General features: G+C 41.1%; 1 protein-coding gene across 3 annotated transcripts in view; it reads left to right on the plus strand.

The window, feature by feature from the left end:
• ADAM12 (ADAM metallopeptidase domain 12) overlaps window positions 1-20,258 on the plus strand; it is a 308,978-nt gene that overhangs the window by 56,687 nt on the left and 232,033 nt on the right. For all 3 annotated transcript variants that reach the window (XR_008445733.1, XM_054035537.1, XM_054035538.1), the window contains exon 3: window positions 16,275-16,348. Coding sequence is in view for 2 of the 3 variants with exons in the window: in XM_054035537.1 (XP_053891512.1) it covers window positions 16,275-16,348 (74 nt within the window). In the remaining variant the exon portion in view is untranslated. The remainder of the gene's footprint in view (window positions 1-16,274; window positions 16,349-20,258) is intronic.

Below are 20,258 nucleotides of genomic sequence, written 5' to 3' on the forward strand. Positions count from 1 at the left end.
ACTAAATGTGAATCTTTATATGAGAGAGTTTATCAAAGAAGTTTGCCTAGTTTTTAAATTGGTGGGGTTATCATCAGCTGCTTGTTCCCATTACAATTACTCAGATTACAGAGGATCTTCTGTAACAAGTTCTGTTTAATAACTAAGACTACCCAGATAGAAAACTATTGCTTTCTCACTGCCTGCTCTGTTAAATTTTTGTGTTGTAAGACTTCACTATAAAATAACATATTTGTTTTTCCTGCAGAGGCTTAGGCAAAGCATTGTATAAGCAGAGCAAAATGTGTTTCAAGAATGATGTATTTTTCATTTGTCTGTTTGATAGCGAAGTGAACAGGTGTGAGTCAAACATGCAGTATAAATACTGTATAATAACTATGAATTTTACTTTTAACAAAATCTAGTCTTTCATCTTAATGTCACCTGTTAGTGAAATGTCAGGTTAGGACATGACTCCTGACATAGGGCACTCCCCGTACAGCCACCAGACTATTCTGAGTAGACCTGACTGCTGGGGTCCATGTGCTTCTAACTGGGCTGTTCCTAGCTAGGGGTCTATATGTCACACTCCCAGGCTAGAACCTCTTGTCTGAGTCTGAGTCTGAGTCTTTCCCTGGGATGTGGGATTCTTCAGTCCAGCACCTTAGACCCCTGAACCAGTGTCTCAGCCCTCCTGAGGCTCCCAGTTGTTTACATACCTGCCCTCCGCCCTCTGAATCCCACCTAGCTGTGGGCACTCTGGCTTCTAGTTTAACTTCTTTTGGGGACAACATGGCATGAAAGCAAGGAACACAAGCTTAGGAAAAGAATGTCTTAACCACATTCACTTCACACTTCAAAGCATTTGAGAGTTACAGCTCTTTGAAAAAATAAAAGTCTTGAGAAGACCCTCCCTGTGGCTAATTTCACCTTTTACACATAAGGCTGAGGTTTGTCAGCATTCAGACTGGGCACAGTGCCTTCTGCTCGCACTCTCTCTCTCTCTCTCTCTCTCTCTCTCTCACACATTCAGCTTCCATGTAGCAATGATTGTCCCACTGCTCAGAGACTCAACCTCCCCCCTTCAGTACAGTCTCTCTCCTTTTTCCATGTGCCCAGGCTGAGAAGCTGCATATCTATCAGCCATTCTGCTGTCCTTCTTAGAAAATCCATTGTTCCATGGTGTTTGTTCAGCAGCTGAGGGAAAAAAGGCCCTACATTGGGTTGTGGTGGCTTCTCAGTGACAGTCCTTCAATGAGGCGACAAACACTTTCCCTACTTGCAATAGACTGTTGTACGTATGTTCAGCACGTAGAACTAAGTGATTACAAGATAAAATGGAGTTCACAATTTGGTGCAGACACATCCTTCTCTGTCACAAGTATATGATTTTTTTCTTTTCTTGGCAAACCTGAATTGTCTTCTCCCTTGTGCAATTCATCTTCAAAGTAGGTGTCTATTGAAAATAAATGCAGTGCACTATATTTTTCTCCAAATGTATTCTGTCCTCTGTTGCTTATGCTCTTTAGCACTGGCCACTGGGACCATAACAATCAGGAGATAAAATAACTTGGAAGGAATACACTAAAATGAAAGATGATATGGTAGATGACATTGGGTTATTTCACTTGCATCTTGAGATAACCATTGCAGCTTTATCATCCTCCTTGGGAGGCTTCATTTCCACTGCAGCACATAAACTATTGTCATTTTTCTGTTTTTACAACCAAATGAACATTGTGGAGGAATATCTTTAGCTGTTCACAGAAGCCTAAAGTTTTGTCATAAAATAAGTAAAAGTCTAATTCTTTATTCTAGAGATAATTTCTTTTAAATGGTCCCTAGTAAAGGTAAATGTCTATAACTTGTCTTTCTTGGTCATCAACGGGAAAAGAACCCTGCAACCACGGAAGCTATAGCAGACTCATTGTAGTTGGGGAGAGGGATAGCTCAGTGGTTTGAGCATTGGCCTGCTAAACCCAGCATTCTGAGTTCAATCCTTGAGGGGGCCACTTAGTGATCTGAGGCAAAAATCAGTACTTGGTCCTCCTAGTGAAGGCAGGGGCTGGACTTAATGACCTTTGAAGGTCCCTTCCAGCTCTATGAGGTAGGTATATCTCCATATATATAGTTGAGGGACAGTTGGTACACATTGAACAATGGTTTATGTTTATAGTTATTGCAGGGATTCAGGTGGGGTTTTCCTTATCTCTGACAGGATGTTTCATGTTGTTATAGCAAATCATAGGATTGGGCCCTGCCCTATGGAAGGTGAACACTTACTCCTAATCATAGTGGTTATTAGTCTAAGTGTTCACAGGATTGGGTCCCTCTTTCGTATTTCATTAGCCTTACTCCAACAACTTGTGTTTTAGATATCCCTGAATGGTTTTTTTATCTCAAAGCTTGCTGTGAAAATAGGGTATTGATTTACCTATTTTTAGCTTATATACTTAGGCTTTACCTTAATGGGATAGCCATTTTAGGAATGAGGTTGGGCTTTCTGCTCAGTTGAATATTAATAAACAACAACAACAAAAGAAAACACTTGACAGTTTAAAACTTTAACTTTCTGAAGTTTCTGTGGATTCCTGTATGCTTGGCCAGAAACACTTTGATATGGTTTAGTATAGTTCCTCGTGGGATGATCACGAAAGTTACAGTTTGACCGTTGAATTAAATCTTTGGGCCCAATTCTTCTCTTACATCAGCAACTCAGTAGAGTTACAACAGTGTAAAATCACTGTGAGTGGGAAATCATGCTCCCTAGCTCTAATTCTGTTTTCAAGAGCAAAACTGATTCATGCTGTTCCGATTGTCTGTTTCAGATAGTTAATATTTATTTTGAAAAGATTAAGAAGGATGTCTCTTGAAAAGGATGTAGTAAAGTAGTCTTTCCCCAAATAGGCATGGTGCCCTCATGTGTTTTCCTGCGCAGAGGTCATGAAACCGTAGTCCAGGGCCTTAGCTGGTCTAAATTGTCATGGCTTCATTGACTTCATGAGAGAGAAATCCACTGGGATAGATGGAAGTTTCCTCCCAGGTTGAGGGATTTGCCTGCCCTGCCTACATAAGAATTTTTATGGTGCTCCACCCTTCAAACCTAAACATGGATCCTGGGATGCCTACAGAGAGCAAGAACGTCTTTGGATGCTGTCCCAAGTGGAGCAAACTGTCTGCAATGAAATCTATCAACAGGGGGTAGGGTTGCCAGTTTTGGCTGGACACATTCCTGGAGGTTTCATCACATGACATATTCTTTAATTAGAGATTAATCTTTAATTCCTGGAGACTCCAGAACAATTCTGGCGGGCTGGGATTGCAGATATATAGAGGTTTCAGGGTAGCAGCCGTGTTAGTCTGTATCCTCAAAAAGAACAGGAGTATAGAGGGATCTCTGACGAGTGGAATTTTGGCTGGAAATCTGAGGTGAAGCAAGATGCATTCAGCAGCTCTTCCCTGGCTCCTCTCACTCTCTCCCCTCCTGAATCATGGAACCCCAACTCCACAGCAGGGCTACTGTGGTGGCTGAAAAGCAAGAGGAAAGGCATCAGAGCTGCTGCTCTCCCCACCCCTACTGCTTGGGGCTCAACATGCCACATGTAGCTACTGTGTACATCTAATAGAGGGATAGCATGTGGCCCACAGTTTGTGAACAACCCTTAGCTATGTCTATGGCGGACTTACAGTTTGGGAAGCATAAATGGAAGGGGGAAGTTATGAATGTTTATGGACTTCAAATTGCCTAAGTATAATAGGAGAGGAGAAAGTCCTAGATTGGATATGATGCCTTTCCAGACATTAAGGGAAAAAATGGTGTAAACTTTTTACTGTGCATTTTTGTGCACATTTATCATCCCATAAAGGTTGGGATTGCAAGTATTTTTGATGTCTCAGAAAGAAAATCTTTTTCTTCAGGTTCCTACATTGAACTCATCCATGTCGAAGTGTTAAAGGACTGTGGTTCTTTGCTGCTTCCTTAAAAATGAATTATGTTTAAAAATCCTGTGTTCTCTTTAGCTATTAGTTATTTACTTCTAGAGGGATGAGTGCACTGCACTTTACAAAACACAGTAGAGTTCCCTACCCTAAGGAACTTGCAAAACAATATCAACTAAATCTAAATATTTATTCTCTTTGTCTGCATGAAATATCATTTGGTTCTACAGATGTTTGCACGGAGTATTCCGTGTTTGTTTCATTTCCTATGGTTTTAGTTTAAAAAGAAGTTTTTAATAGGAGAGAGAAATATTCCTAGGGTGGAAAGTAGTGCAAACCATTTGTAATACTCTGTTGTAATTATCTGAAACAGATACGCTTGTTGGAGAACTTGTGTTTTGTTGAGTTGCATTTTAGTTATCACTCTGATTCCCCAGGTAGTCTTGGCTCTGATGGATCTTCTTACACTTCTCTCTTTTAGGTAGGTGCTACCATATGTTGTGAGGATATGTAATCCAACATAGAAGTTTGACACCTGTAAACATACTTTTCAACCTTCCAGGGTCCCGATATAGAACATCAGTGTGTGACAAATAAGGGACACAGATGTCCCTTGTACAGAAAACTTAAAATGATGTGGGATTTAGGCCCCGTAGTGTAAGTCTTTCTGTAACCTAAGTTCCTTAATTCTGAATTCATGATTGAAAAAGAGAAAGAAACCCAGATTTGTGTGGAACATATTTAATTTTGGTGTCTATGCAAAAGAGGAACATTTGGGAGGTAGGCCTGTGAGGTAATGCATATGTCTGACCTTGATTATTTGTGTTTAATTGTTTTCAGGAGCTTAGAGGAGAAAATAAACATGATACTACCCTTATAGTGAATGTCTGTACTTCTTACAGAGATCAAAAACCAATGTGTGCCAGGATGCCCACATCAGACGCATACCATTGAGCTTCCCTAAATGTCCTCAAGGGAATGGTCAGACCTGGTGTGGTGACGACGCAGGAAAGGAAACAGAACGCCAGGTCTGTGGTAGCTAGAGAGCTTTTCAAGCCTCTTGCAAAAAGCCTCCCAGGAAAACTTTTCCTGGGGTTTTTATTTCTCTCCTTACTTTGTTTACAACTCTTCTTAGTGGTTACATTCTTGCGCATAGAAAAGCCAGGCAGTATACATGCACATAAGATAACGAACCCATCTCTTGAGCGCGTGAACACCAGCTGCGAGGGTACAATCAAATCAGCCAAATAAGTTTCCCAAACACAAACGCTGGATTGAAGGTCACTCCTGCCTCGTAGCCATGGGAGCAGTTTGCCGCGCCTGTGGACTGGCGATTCGGGAGCTATGCATCTCTACAACCTGGAACTGACTGGGGCCCTGTTCATTCTTCTGTTACCCTTGGTTTAAGGTTACCCAGGACACACACTGTCTTTACTAGTTTCTCCCCAGACCCCCAGCAGCCCACTTGGATCTCTTCCTTTTCTTTGCCTTACCTGAGAGGGCATCCTTTGGTCTGGCCCACTGCTGAGGCAGCTCGGCCTCCAAATAGGTATCCGTTTCCTCCACCGCCTCACCAGCACTGGCCAGAACCACTTGACCCAAATTTGTACTCCCACAGGCAGAATATGCAGAAATTGCTCCTGAACCACTAGGTCTGTGATTTTTTTTCTGTGGCGTTTGTCTCTGGAGCCAGCCAATGGCTCATGTGGTCCCAAAACTGTTGGGCTATTATCCATAGTCATACTCTCTGTGGGACTAGTTTGACCAGAAACTTTTGCTGATACCTCTCCTGAGTCAAGCCCAGCGAGCCCAAAATAGCTGCATATTAGCCCATCTATTCATTACTCAGCCTGATATGCTGCCTGGGCCACTCCCATCAGGGGATCCTGTGGCCACCCAAGATGACTCCTCCCAGCTGGCCACACTGGCTACCTGCACAGATGTGCAGGAAGGCCTCAGTGTCATCTTCTGGACCCAGCTTTGCTGATCCAGCTACAGGCCTGCCTGAGGTACCCTTTCCTGATCATCAGATTTCTTAAAGCCTATTTCTCCAGCTGTTTTAGGAGCTGTTCCTGGTGCTCCGCCCTCTGCCACTGCTGTTCAGCAGCAAACTGTGTCTCCTGCAGGTTTTCTAGAAGTTTACAGGTGGATGGGCTGGGTCTGCCTCTGCTGTTCCTGTGTTGCTGGCCTACTGCCATCAGGCATAGAATGTCTTCCATCTTTCATTCATAAATACCACCCCTCCTCCAAACAAAAGGGTAGGGGGAGGACACCAGAAAATGCTTGCTAGTTACCTCCCTTCTATCACTGGCTCTTCTGTATTTGTTCCAATATCCCCTTGATTCCAGGGATCTAGTGAGTGCCCACATTCTCTACTAGGTTGTCAATGCATCACCACTCCCTAAATGCTTCTTTGTAGTGGAGCAAAACATTGCAGCTGCTCTACCTCAGTTTCTCAAATGGAGTTTCTAGCCTGCTCGGGTCATTTGTGGGTCTGCTGCCGGCTTGGTCACAACAAAAATTCAACCTTCTTCTGGGGTGGCAGAGTGCAACACCATAGTCCAAAAGAAACACAAAATAATGGAGTCTCTGTCCTAGGTGGACTTAATTCTCAGCCCTTCTGGTGGTGTTTGTCCCCTCACTTCCCTTCCGGTGGATCTGACTCTGCTGAATCCTGCTTAACAGCTGACAGGTCCAGGTACACACAGAGTCCCATGTCAGAGCCTACCTTCCTTCAATGAAGACAATGACAAGCAAGAATTTTATCAGTTCCTGGCCCCAACCTGGCTTCTCTCCCCAAGTTAGAGCTGTTGGTCTGCTCCCTTTCCCTGCCGGCTCCCAACTAAGCAGGCTGTCTCCTTTTTAGCCCCATCCTTCAGGCTTGATGTCCACTTCAGGTGTAGTGGTTGGGGCTGATGGAGCTCACAGCAGTTCATGGACCTTTTACAGGTCAGTGTGAGGTTTGTAAATCCCATCACAGTGCTTACCCCCTAAACCCTCAAACTGCCCTGTTGTACAATACTTTACTTTGACCACCAGATTATCAGTTAGAATGTGACCTTGGTAAGTACTTGCTGAAAATAGTTACCATTTGGTGACCTGTCATAGTTGAAAGGAAATGGGGGTCTCAGTCCAGTTCCTAGTCGACAAGTGTCCAAGTTAAAGTTGACACACATTGTCACTGTTACTGGCAATCTCAGCAGAGTTCCAGAGAATTGGCACAGATGCTGAACTAGTTATTCACCAGTAGAGGTGCTCCCACAGGTCAGGCTGGAAGCATTCTCGTAGGGTGGTGTTTGGGGATTGTTGTACATTCTTGTTCTAGGTATATACGCTCTATCCAGCAAACACATAGACACCTGCTAAGTGCTTTGAAGAAAGCAGGTGTCTAAGTTCTTTGCTGAATGAGAGCTATAAGATTTGATTCAGAGTCAACAGCAATTTTCCATTTTGAATCAGGCCCACAGAACTTTAGACTGGTATTTTCAAAGGAGCCTGATGAAGTTAAGCCCCCAACTCTTATTGAAAGTAAATGCCCAGTACCTTAATTCTCATAAGAACTACATCACTTGATTTCCACTAAGACCAAACTTGGGGAAAAAAGTAAGTGTTCATTACCATATTGGGGTGATTGGCAGGTTCTTGTGATGTGTTAGGGATCCAAACCACTTTCAACTCAAAACAGCAAAGACTGAGTTAAACATGCACTAGATGAGTGTTAGCGAGACCATGACAAAACCGAAGAGCTGTCTGCAAATCACAGAAGCAGAGCCAATTTCTAAATATTGTCTTGAGTGATTTATGCACCAATCAGAAATTAATTGCTGACTGAAATTTAAATGATATATCTATTTGGTTTCATTCTGAAGATTTTTGGTTTCATTTAGAGTTTTATTCTTGTTTATTTATCTTCCTAAGATTTTTGCTTCCCCTCTCCTCTTATTTCTTAACTTACATTAAGCACACATTATTTTGCCTTTGCACCGACTCATGTTGCTGTATTACAAATATTGCACATGACAACAACCAGACTTGCTTGGCTCTAGCCAACTCTGCCAAAATAAATGACATTAATCTTCCACATTTGCATGTGCTTGGTGCATTCTGTGGGGAAATCACATTCAGGCAGCTGTGGGCAAACGTAGTAATATGTATGTCTGACCTAAGCTTTGCACAAGGATGAAACATCCCCCCGCAAACCTAGTTTCATGTGCTTGTGTCTTACAAGGTGATTTCTCCTCCCCTGAAGTAGAGCCCATGCAATTAATCATTGAATGTGAAGGTCTATGAGCTCATTTTTGTTGTTGGAAAGTTTGCCTGTCTATTTTGGATCCATGTTTATTAGTGGCATTTTTTGAGACACAGGCACCTGATTATTATATCAATATACCACATATTGTCATTACATTGGCAGTTGGATGAATACAATAGAAATGTATGTGTCTACATGCTTTGTACACTCTGATGATTTGTACTCAACTATGGGATTTGACATTTTATACAATTTAAATTTGGACTTCCCAAATTTATTAATATTGATATCTGAAATTTTATAGAAGACATTTCAACTTTCAAGTTGGTTTTGTGTATTTCTCTAGTCCTTTTATTTAGACATTCTTTTATTTCTATTATATAAATGTTAATAAAACATTTTTTTAGATAGGGTAGTGCCAGCATAACTCCTTTATCTTAATCAGATAAAAATGTTGAATCTTTTGATAGTGAAGAAAGTACAGAGTCCTATAACTTAGGAGTGGCCACTCCATCAGCTTCTTCTTCCTTCAGATGTAATATAAAATTATTTAGAAGTTTTCTATCCTGATCTTGACAGCTAGTATCAAGGGGAAAGCTAACAACACTGCAGCATGATTACAGTAAATGCCAAACCTGCAGCCCCAAGCAAGGTGTAGTCCAGCTCTGAATAATACTTTTTCGTAGATTACTTTGCAACAAAAATATGCTCTGTGTAATGCCCTTTGTAATTAAACTTCCAGTATGGATGCAACAAACATGCTGAATAAATCTACTCCATTAATATTTTCACACATGAAAGCTGAAGATGATTGTATGGCTATTGCATCTTTGCTGGTTAGTCAGTCCATCAAAGACAGGGACAGGTTCAAGGATCTGTTGTTAACAAACCAACATTGGGTTCAGTTGAAGCATAAGACAAAAACAAGTGCCAGTGAATATAGAATAATATACATACTAATTATTATTTTTTATTTGTATTCCAGTACTGCCTAGAAGTCCCAATCAAAATAGGGGATGCATTGTGCTAACTGCTGTCAGGGCCGGTGGAAGGATGTTTAGGCGCCGCAAGCCTAGGAGGCGGGAGAAGTGAAGCAGCCACGGCGTGCTCGGGGAGGAGGTGGGGCAGGGGTGAGCTGGGCCGGGGAGTTCCCCTGCCCGCCCCTCCCCCCCCGCTGCAGGCGGCCCTCCCCGCGCTCCACTGCCCCAGCTCCCTCTGCCTAAATGCCGGCGGCAACCGGGTGGCTGAAGATCCGGCTGCTGTGGTCGCTGCCTAAGAAAATGGCACCCCCCAAATCCTAGCTCCCTAGGCGACTGCGTAGGTCGCCTAAATGATTGCACCGGCCCTGACTGCTGTACTTATAGGATATGTCTCCACAGCATTTGGAAGTCTACCTGGACTAGAGGCTCACTCCCAGATGCAGTATAGGTATACCCTAAATGTGTTATCCCAACTTAGCCACAGACATCCTGTGTGAGATGGGCTCTGAACTTGCGTCTCCTGAAACCCAATTTAATGCTTTAACCACAAAACTATCCTTGCTGTTGTCTAACTTTTCACTCGAATACCAGTAGATGTCTTGTTGGGAAATGATCTAGAATCCTGGTCCTGAATCTCAGGCCACTTGTGTCATTACTCAGAGCAAAAATCAGAAAGCCACAGCCATTGGCTCTGATCCTGAGCTGTGAGCTTTCTCACAACATAAGGCCTGCAGAGCTTTCCTGTGATTGTTTTTTAACGTAATAGTGATGTCTAAAAACAATATTTAATTAATTGTTTTACTTCAAAATTCTTCTGCCTGCAGTTTTCAATTTAAATCCGAAGAGGAAAGTTAAGTGCAGAATGACCACAGGAGAGCTCTCCTGAAGGCAGCTTCAGTGCCAGGGAATAAGTCCAGACCAGGAAGCAGTTGTTTATAAAAACAGTTCCAGCCAATGATGGATATCATAACAAGTTGCAACTGCTTTTAGCCAATCAGGAGCATGGAATTTTTGAAGCCAGGATTTTTTTATGGAACAAATGATGTTTCCTAGTCAACTTACATTTTCATTTGGCACAGTATTGCACTTGTATTTCTCAATCATTCATATTCCAGACGAGCAATAAATCTAAAAGTCATTGCCTACTCTACTCATCAGGTAGACATGCATAATGATTCTAGTTCCATTATAAGAAATGAGAGGGTTTGTTCCCTGCCAGTTGGCTCTTGGATATGTCATATCTTTTTCTCTTTTGGTCTGTTTCTGTCAACAGTAGCCTAGCATCTCATTCACAAGAGATGATTTAAATTGTCCATTATTTGTTTTATCTATTTTTCATGGGATTTGTCAGAGTAATTCCTGCTTGGCCTCAACTGAAGGTCTAATTCAAATTGTGTACCGTTTATTCAGTGTTTCAATATTTTTTTCTCGGATTACTAAATAAATTGCACTAATCCTAATTCAAACCTACGGAAAAAAACAAACACCAGAAACGAAAACAAAACAGTTGACTATAAATTTGCACACTTTAAAAAAAAAAAAATTCAAGTACAAGCTAAGAGAAGTATGTGCCTTAGAATTATGTCATGTGAGAGCACATAATGAAATTAATGTAGGTACTCTGAATTAGGAGAGAAGTGAGGAAAACAACAGAATACTTTAAACGTCTTAGGGTCAGGGCTGTTTCTTAACACACAAACCATTCTCTGGTCTCATGAGTACTAGTTGCGTACTGGAAAAAGCAGTGGATTGGTGGGATATCCCAATAGAATAGGTCCGAAAGCAATAGGCTAATTGGAAAAGTGGTTATAGACTTGGCATGTCTGTAGTTTTTTGTTGTCGTGTAAGTGATATTGTTTTAATAAAAGCATTTTAGTTTCACATTTTGTAATATTGAAGGATCTTGCACATGGAATAAGTGGTGTCAGCATGGAAATTAATGGTCTATATCACTCATTATTTTTTGCTTGTGTCTTACAACAAATGTCTGCAAATATTTTTTGGTTCTTTCTAAAAGAGACTGTACATAACACTTTTTACATACCACAACAATGTGGTGGTTTTTTTTGTTGGTTATTCTAAGCAGAAAATATAAACCATTTAACTGACATCAGCGTTTATCGCGAGTGGGATTTCTATTGAATCTTGCAATGCATTTTCAAAAAGTTGTCTCAAAGTGGAAATTATTATGCTTTGCAAGAAACATATACAGTTTTGAAAGACTTTCAAAAACAAATTCATTAACAGTTTGGAGGAACATTAACATAACTTCCTATGAAATAATAATGTTCAGCATATTTCAGAGGTTTATACATTAAAACCCACCTTCTTCAGAATAATCCCTGATTCTCTTGCACATTTAAAATATATCTATGTAAGGTGCTTATATGGCCTCTGTTATCACAATATCTGAGTACCTCACAATCTCCGGTGTAGTTATCCTCTCAACATCCCTGTGAGATAGGGAAGTGCTATTAGCCCCATTTATTTTCCAGATCAGGAGCAAGGCCATAAATCACTTAGGAAGTCTATGGAGGAGTAGGGAATAGAACTCAGCTCTTCCATGGTCTAGGCTAGACCCCAAACCACCGGACCATCCTTCTCTAGCAGTGAGAGAAGGACTCACTATTATGGATGAAGGATTATTTAAATTACCTGTGCACCTTTTGAAGAGTGACAGTTTTATCTTTTGATGGTACGTTCTTCTCTGCATCATTTTTATATCACAGTCTGGTAGTGTTAATTGACTGTCAATGAAATTTTATTATGAACTCATGAATAAACATATCCTTCATTTACATATTAACTAAAGGGCTTTAAGGCTAGGAGAACCCATTATGCTGCTGCAATATCTTAATTCCTTACTGTGTAACATTATAGTTAATTCTGTTTTGTCCTTTTAAATTCTATGGTGTGCATATCTCCTGAGCTTTGGAATCAGTGCACTAATATTAAAGTGGTAATCAAAATTACCTCTAAATATTCATGCAAATAAATGACTCCCATGTGTCTGGTGAATGCCAAGGCTGCAGTCAGAAGCATTTATTTGGTATTGTAGAGCAGGGGTTCTCAACCTTTTTCTTTCTGGGGTCCCTCCGACATGCTATAAAAACTCCATGGCCCAGCTGTGCCACAACTGTTTTTCTTCATATAAAAACCAGGGCTGGCGTTAGGGGGTAGGAGGGCAATTGCCTGGGGCCCCTCACACCATGGGGGCACTGCGAAGCTAAGTTGCTCAGGCCCTGGTTGGTGGGGCTCAGAGCCCCTGGCTGCAGTCCCATGTGGCGGGACTTCGGCTCTCTGCCCTGGGCCCTAGCGAGTCTAATGCCAGCCATGCTTGGCGGACCCCCTGAAACCTGCTCATGGCCCCCCAGGGGGCCCTGGACCCCTGGTTGAGAACCACTGTTGTAGAGGGATCTAGTTATTGAAAAGTACACTAGGACACAGTATTTTAATATTGTTACTGTTTTGCAAGGGGGGAAAAAAGCTGCACGTGAAACTGCACTAGTGACGTTTGAAACAAATGATTTAAGATGGAAGTGACCATCTCTCTTTAAAAGTCCAGTCTGTACTTAATGGTGTGTTTGAGAGAGTTGGAGTTTTGCCAGGTTTTTAATATAGTGAATTTGTAATTCCGCCTCAATCTCCCACATGCACACATATAGCAATCTTGCCATAATGATTTCAATTTTAATAAAGGGTTGTGATTTTCTAAATCACTTATAAATAATTATACGTCAAAGACATGCTGTCATTCAGTCAAACTGAGGTAGTACAGACTCTTTAGTCCATAAATCAGAAATTTGGAAGCATTTTTCTATATATCAGTGAAATGCTAAATCACTAAAATTCAAGTGTTTCAGCTCTGATTGACTGACCTAAATTTAGATAGTTTTTCAAAAAGTAAATTAAATGTGCAGGTCATCCTTTGACTCTCTTAAACTACAAACAGAATTTCAAAACAAGGAAGTATTGTCTAACAATTCAATGAAGCTTATTTGTTAAGGTGCAAACTGAGCATAAATGGTCTGTGATGGATATACCAATCTGACACTTAGCAACAAGGGGTTAAGGAACTGCTCTGGGTTTAGCCAGCTCTGCCCCACTACACGTGTAAGAGATGCACAGACTGGAGGAGGAGGTAAAAGGGAGTAGAGCAGCTCACTTGCAGGCAGACAAGGGAAGAGAAAGGACCGCTACCTGGCAACTTCTGAGGAAAGGGCTGAGGGAAGGGAGGACCTGCTTCCATTATACCCTGAGAGGGAGGCATTTCCTTCTCTTGCATACTGACTGTTTGTTTGTGTTAGTTTCCCTTGTTTTGTATATGAACTACCCTGGAAGGGGAGAGTCTTTGAACAGACCTGGCCACCCCAAGAGGGAGAGAGCTGCCACGCCACCACCAGCTGCGAAGAGGTGCCAAGCGATGAGCTGATCCCCTTCACACCTTCCTGTTACAGGCTGTAAACTTTGGACATTAGATGGGTTGTAGGAAGTGGCCCAGGGAGGGCAGCCTTAAGGCGCTTCTGGCTGTCAGTCCTTTTGGTTATCCTCACAGGATCCTGGGCCGGAGCCTGGTGGAGTTGGAGGGCCTGGGCTCACCTACCAAAACTGCTCTCTGCATGTCATAGGGCCTAATCTCCTGACCAGTAGACAACGCTCCTCACCAAGCAAGATGATCACGTGGTCCTTAATATAAATGTGGGCTTTGTATTAGGACTGACTTTGTACATGTAAACTGTAATTCAGCATTCAAGGGCAGTATTCAAGAATTACTGGCTCACTAGGCAAAGTAGTTGTGAGGGGTTGGGTCACAGAGACCCCCTTGGGACTGCCACCTGATGTGCCGAGACTATCTCTGAGCCCATTTTCCCTGATAGCTTGGGACTTCAGTACCCTGTTTTGTTGAGTTAGACACTCCAGTCTGCTGCAAACACAGACCCAGATCTGAACCATGTTCCCATAAGCTGCAGACTTAACTGGAAACAGTTTAAGACGTGCTCCTGTCTCTAGCATCCAGACACCCAGTTCCCAGTGGGATCCAAACCCCAAATAAATCAGTTTTACTCTGTATAAAGCTTATACAGGGTAAACTCATAAATTGTTTGCCCTCCATAACACTGATAGAGAGATATGCACAGCTGTTTGCTCTCCCAGGTAATAATTACTTGCTCTGGGTCAATTAATAAGCAAAAAGTGATTTTATTAAGTATAAAAAGTAGGATTTAAGTGGTTTCAAGTAATAACAGACAGAACAAAGTAAATTACCAAGCAAAATAAAATAAAACATGCAAATCTAAGCCTAATACAGTAGAAAACTGAATACAGATGAAATCTCACTCTCAGAGAAGTTCCAATAAGCTTCTTTCACAGACTAGATTCCTTTCTAATCTGGATCCAATCCTTTCCCCTGGTACATCCTTGTTCCAGCTCAGGTGGTAGCTAGAGGATTTCTCATGACTGCAGCCCCCTTTGCCAGCACACAGGTATACAGGAAGACTTACAAGTAAACAGAGCCATTTACAACCAATTGTCCTGGTTAATGGGAGCCATCAAGATTCCAAGCCACCATTAAACACTTTGCATAATTACAATAGGACCTCAAAGTTATATTTCATATTTCTAGTTTCAGATACAAGAATTATACCTTTATACAAATAGGATGACAACACTCAGTAGATTATAAGCTTTGTAATGATACCTTACAAGAGACCTTTTGCATGTGGCATATTCCAGTTACATTATATTCACACTCATTAGAATATTTTCATAAAAAATCACATAGAGTGGAACATCACAGTAGAGTTTTAATGTCCACTCCTCCACACTCCTAGAATCTTACAATAGTTTGCTTCAGGCCTTTAGCCTTCTCTCTGAGGATCTCTTATTTAATGAATGGAGCCTCATACCTCCTTGATATAGGGAAGAATTATTATTGGGAAACTGGGGAACAGAGAATTGAATGTCTTGCCCAGTATCTCACAGAAATTGTGTCAGAGCTGGAAATAAAATCTAGAAGTCCTGAGTGGGATTTTTAATTTTTTGGTGCTGTTCTCCAGTTGACCTCTGGTATAGAAAGTCCTTCTCTTAATTATTTGTGCATTCTCAATGGTGTTCTAACTATGATCTAGAGAGATCAAATAGTTTGTCTGTTTTCACAGAGATTGTTGTGATTATTATTTTTCTTTATTTCTGATCACTCGGCCTGGAATGGCAGTGGTGGTGGTTGTTTTTTTTTAAATTAAAAACCTTGGGAGGGAGAGGTTGGGTGTTTTGGTTTGTTTTTGTTTGGGTTTTGTTTTCTTTTATAGGAAGCTTATAAAAAATACCTGTTAAAATGTGCACATATTCCTAGGGAAAAATAAATTAATTCAGCAGTGCTGCCCTTCCCAGCGAAGTTCCAATGATGGTCATAGGTCTATGCTACCCCGGGGGTCAACACTGTAGGCCCTAATTCAGCAAAGTACTTAAGCACAAGCTTCAAGTACACAAGTATTTTGACTGGAGCCATATAACTGACTCCCCAATCTCAGCACCGCAGATTTGGTTACAGGTGAGGAGGGAACTAGATGTGACTATGAACATCTTAATTGCAAACTGCCCCACAAAGCCTAAGGCTGATTCAGCTCATGTTAAGCTTTCATGAGGCATTTGTGGCAAGATGTTATACCAACATTTAGAAAAGAAAAAGATTGTTTCAAAATTGTATTGGGAACATTCCAGAAGGCCTCCAGAAACTGATCTGCAATGTACTGCTGTGGTTCTGTCTTACAAACTGAATCAGAGCTATATTCCTGCCACAGTCTGATCTCAGGAAGAGTACATGTGATAGAATTGCTTAACATGTATAGAGTCTTTCATCTGTCTTTGTGAAGCAAGTGTGATACCCTGCTGATTGCCATACTGCCGTTCTCTCTGTTTATTAACAGAGAAATATTGCTTATGAGCTGTTGCATTGCAAAAAGTTAATGGTCTCTCAACATTACATTCTCCCTTCAAGGAATAAGGGCCCTATCGTGCCAGGTTCCCTGAGTTGCCATTGTATACAGCGGGATTTGGGTGCTTAGCACATTGCAGTATCAGTCCCTAAGAGACTGAACTTAGTTGTCATCTTTTTCATTTTTCAGAGTCACCCAGCACTGATGAAGTTTCTAATACAAACTGAAAGTAAGCGACTAGTCATCAGTCTGGAGAGAAACGAGTAAGTAGATCTGATTCATATTCCTTTCACACAGGAGATGCTAGTGGAGGGATTATAGTCTTAAAACTGATGGGGTGTGTAATGCTTGGATCTGTGGGAAAGTCTACTTCCTGCGCTTATGGAAACAAACTCCTGCCAATAGTGTTTCATTCCAGTTTATATTTTGGCTCTTATAATTCTGGTTACTGTATTGTAAGAATCTAGTATCTCTATATATGACATTGAAAAGAAAACCATTCCCTCTCAGTGTTTTCCTTGTTATCAGCCTTTTGTTTTTCCTGTGGCAACTCCCTCTGTTTACATATTGAGGGAAACCCTGTGGGTCCTGGAGCATCTTCCTGGAGGGTCTGTTCTTCCCTGATACTCCCTGCTGCCATTGGCTGACTGCCTGTGCACACATACTCTGCCCCTGAGATGTAGAGCATGAGTCAGTCAGTATTAATCCCCTGCTGGAATTTTCAATGGCGGTTCCATGGGTTTCTTGGAGGGGGAGGTGAGATGATGCCACATAAAGCAGTTACCATCTGTCTTGGTCTCATCATCCCTGGTAAGATGATACTCCCAAACTGCAAAGCCCCAGCTTTGTGATGTTCATGCAGTAGAGCCTCTATGGGGGAGATGAACAATTCCTATTCAACTCTGTTCTCTCTAATCTGAATTTACCGGCCACATGAACTGTGTTTTGTGCAAATTTCAGTTGCACTTGCTGGTACTGTATGATATGCCCATAAATAGGCAGGACAGAACTGTGTGTTTCTCTTTGGTACCGCTAGTTCGGTCCATTATTATGAGACTGAAGTCAAGGCCCCCTGGTACTAGGCACTATACATACACATAGAAACAAAGGGTCCCGGTCATGAAGAATTTACATTCCAATTAGACAAGACAGACAAGGGGTGAGGAACAGAGGTACACAGAAATTAAGTGGCTTGCCCAGGGTCACTGAGGAAGTCTGTGTCAGGGCCAGTAATTGAACACAGATCACCCATGTTTTAGTCCTTTGCTTTAACCAAAAGGTCATCCTTCCTCTTTAGGCCTAAGTTCTCATGCCAACAGTACCAACCACATTCTGGGAAGCAGACAGAGGTGGAACCATCCAAGTGAACAGAAAATGTTCTATGTGTCTCATACAAAATACTATACAGTGTGTGTTACATTGCAGATCCAGGGTCAGACGCATTCTGTGATCACATGTTCCTAAAACTACAGAATAGCGAAAAGGCTTTTCTAGCTGGTGAACTCTAGCAATAAACGCTTCTTTTCATCTAACAGAGAAGCTGCAAGCACAGACATACAATGGTTGTACTGTATAAACTTTGCGGGGGGAGGGGTGTAGAGTGGGAGATGAAAGCAAATGTCCACAGAAACGTGCTGTGCTCAAGCTGATGACAAGTAACCAGCGTGGACCTCAGTGAGGACACCTCTCTACTATTTCATGGTAAAACCAGGAATAATGCTTTTTATTACCATTCAGTTGGACGACTTGAACATCATCCCTCTGTGGCACAGTGTCCACTGCATTCTCCCAATCAGTGTTATACCCAAATCACAATGGTCTTTGATTTTCAGTGCTTCTTAGTAGTTCATTTCCTCTGTCTGAAACAAGATGCAGATTGCAGCACTCTGAGATTATTCAGTTCCAATTGTTCATTGCAGCTAAAAGAAGACTAAATTTGCTTAGAAAGTATGGTATTCGTTTTATATTTTTTTTAATCTTTGAGAAAGGGGATACCTAGTTTCCTGAATAAAGAAGAACAGGAGTACTTGTGGCACCTTAGAGACTAACAAATTTATTAGAGCATAAGCTTTCGTGGACTACAGCCCACTTCTTCGAATGCATATAGAATGGAACATAGTTTCCTGAATGTAGAATATGCCACAATTGAGGAAGCTATTCATATTCTCTATCAAAGATTTAAAAGAATGTTAAATCACTAATATTGACATTAGTAAACATATTAAATCCTTTTTTACCTATAGTCAACAATTAGATTTAGATGTCTTCAGGACTGCAAGTTGTGTTGACTTTAAGTGATAAAGAGCACATGAAAGGACTGCAAATCAGCTAATGTGAGAACTCAAGCATCTGCTTGACTAACAGAAATGATGATATCATGCATCAATTTTGGAATACAGGGGTTTACTTTTAAAAAATATCCTTTCTTTACAAATTATCTTTACTTACCTATCCAGTAAGTTTTTCAGGACCAAAATGTGATTTTTTTAATGTATTTTTTTATTAATTTTTCTAAATACAACAAATATACCAGATTCATCATAATACACAATGTAAATAAACAGGGTTAGGGTAAAGGGAAGGGAGGAGAAGTGACATACCTATCTTCAGGATCTATGTTAATCCTAGACTTCTAAAACGTCATCCCTAATTGCTTTGCATTTTGGGGCACTCCTTTTTTTTGTGGAATGCCAGTCATTTGTTAGCTGCGAGGTCAGCCATATCACTGAGCCAGGCATCAGTATTTGGTGAGGATTGACTTTTCCATTTTTGCAGGATAAATTTTGTAGTGACCAAAGCTGCACATTGGAACCACATTGCCTTGTCAGATAATCTCCAAGTATCAAGGACGTATCCCAAAATGAAACTTAAGTGGGAGGGCTTCAGTTTAGCATCCAATATCAAATTGGTCCACCTCCCCACCTCTTACCAAAAATTCTTGATACGGGGCATTCCAAAAACATATGAGCTAATGTAGCATCAGCAGCGGTCAGCATTTATGAGTCCATTACCATTAGCCTATGTGGGGATCAGTATGTTCGAACAAGTATTTTTTGATTAATAAGCCATAGCCTCAGGTCTAAAGTTATTTTTTTAACATTAGATACAATTGTATTCCCTTGGGTCGGAGATAGTTGTCCATCCAAATCTCTATTCTAAACAACTCTCAAATGATCAATCTTTGGCAGAGATTTTTGGGCCAGAAAATTGTAGAAGGATACCACTGGCTGAGTAAATCAAGAAGTTTCCTCCAAAATAAGTAGTTCTGGAGCTCCCAATGCATCTGATCCAAATACATTCATAAGTAAAAGCTTTAACTGGAGATATTTCCATGCTCCGGAGCAGAGCAAGCCAAATTGTTGCTGATGATCTACAAATGGTTTAAATTTACAATTGTCAATTAACTGTGACACAGTCATAATGCCTCTGTCCATCAAATCCTACCACCAGTTTTGCCACCAATTTTTAAGGATAGGATTGCTCCATAGGACCACCTCTACAGGGAAGACTGGATGGAAACAAAATTGCCTTGTCAAGTTTGACCAGGCTTTTCCTCACAGCCATTATTGTGGGACCTCTGGAACCATCAAATCTATAATAATTTGATCCTACAATCCCTGAAACGGGGAGAGGGTTATACCAGTTCTCAGTGTCTGAACCCAAGGTGGGGTCTCTGGGGTCATATCTAACACCCATAAAGATGTCTGGCTTAACAAAAGGGAGATATGATAATTGTCCAAGTTGGGAAAACAATATCCACCCAGAGATGGGGGAGCTGTACTTTGTTGAGAGGCAGTCTGTTTCTTACCTGCACCCCAAAGGAACATTCTGAAAATATTATTGAATTTCTTAAAATAACTTTGAGGAATAGAAATAGGGAGATCCCCCCAGGCATACAAAATTCTGGGAAGGACATTCATTTTCAGTATATTAATTTTACCCCACAAACTGAGGGTTAACAAACTCCATTTTCCCAAATCATTAGCCAATTGGGCAATAATTGGTTCTATATTTATCTTAAGGATGTTCTGAATCAGTATTCCTTTTTCAGGACTGGAATGTGTTTTTTAGTACGTTTGTACAGCACCAGCACAATGAGTTCCTAACCTCCACTGATTATCCAGGCACTTTTGCAATACAATAAATAAATATTACTTATTATCCTCACTTCTG

Source organism: Malaclemys terrapin, chromosome 7, assembly GCF_027887155.1.
Source record: "Malaclemys terrapin pileata isolate rMalTer1 chromosome 7, rMalTer1.hap1, whole genome shotgun sequence".
Lineage (NCBI taxonomy): Eukaryota > Metazoa > Chordata > Testudines > Emydidae > Malaclemys > Malaclemys terrapin.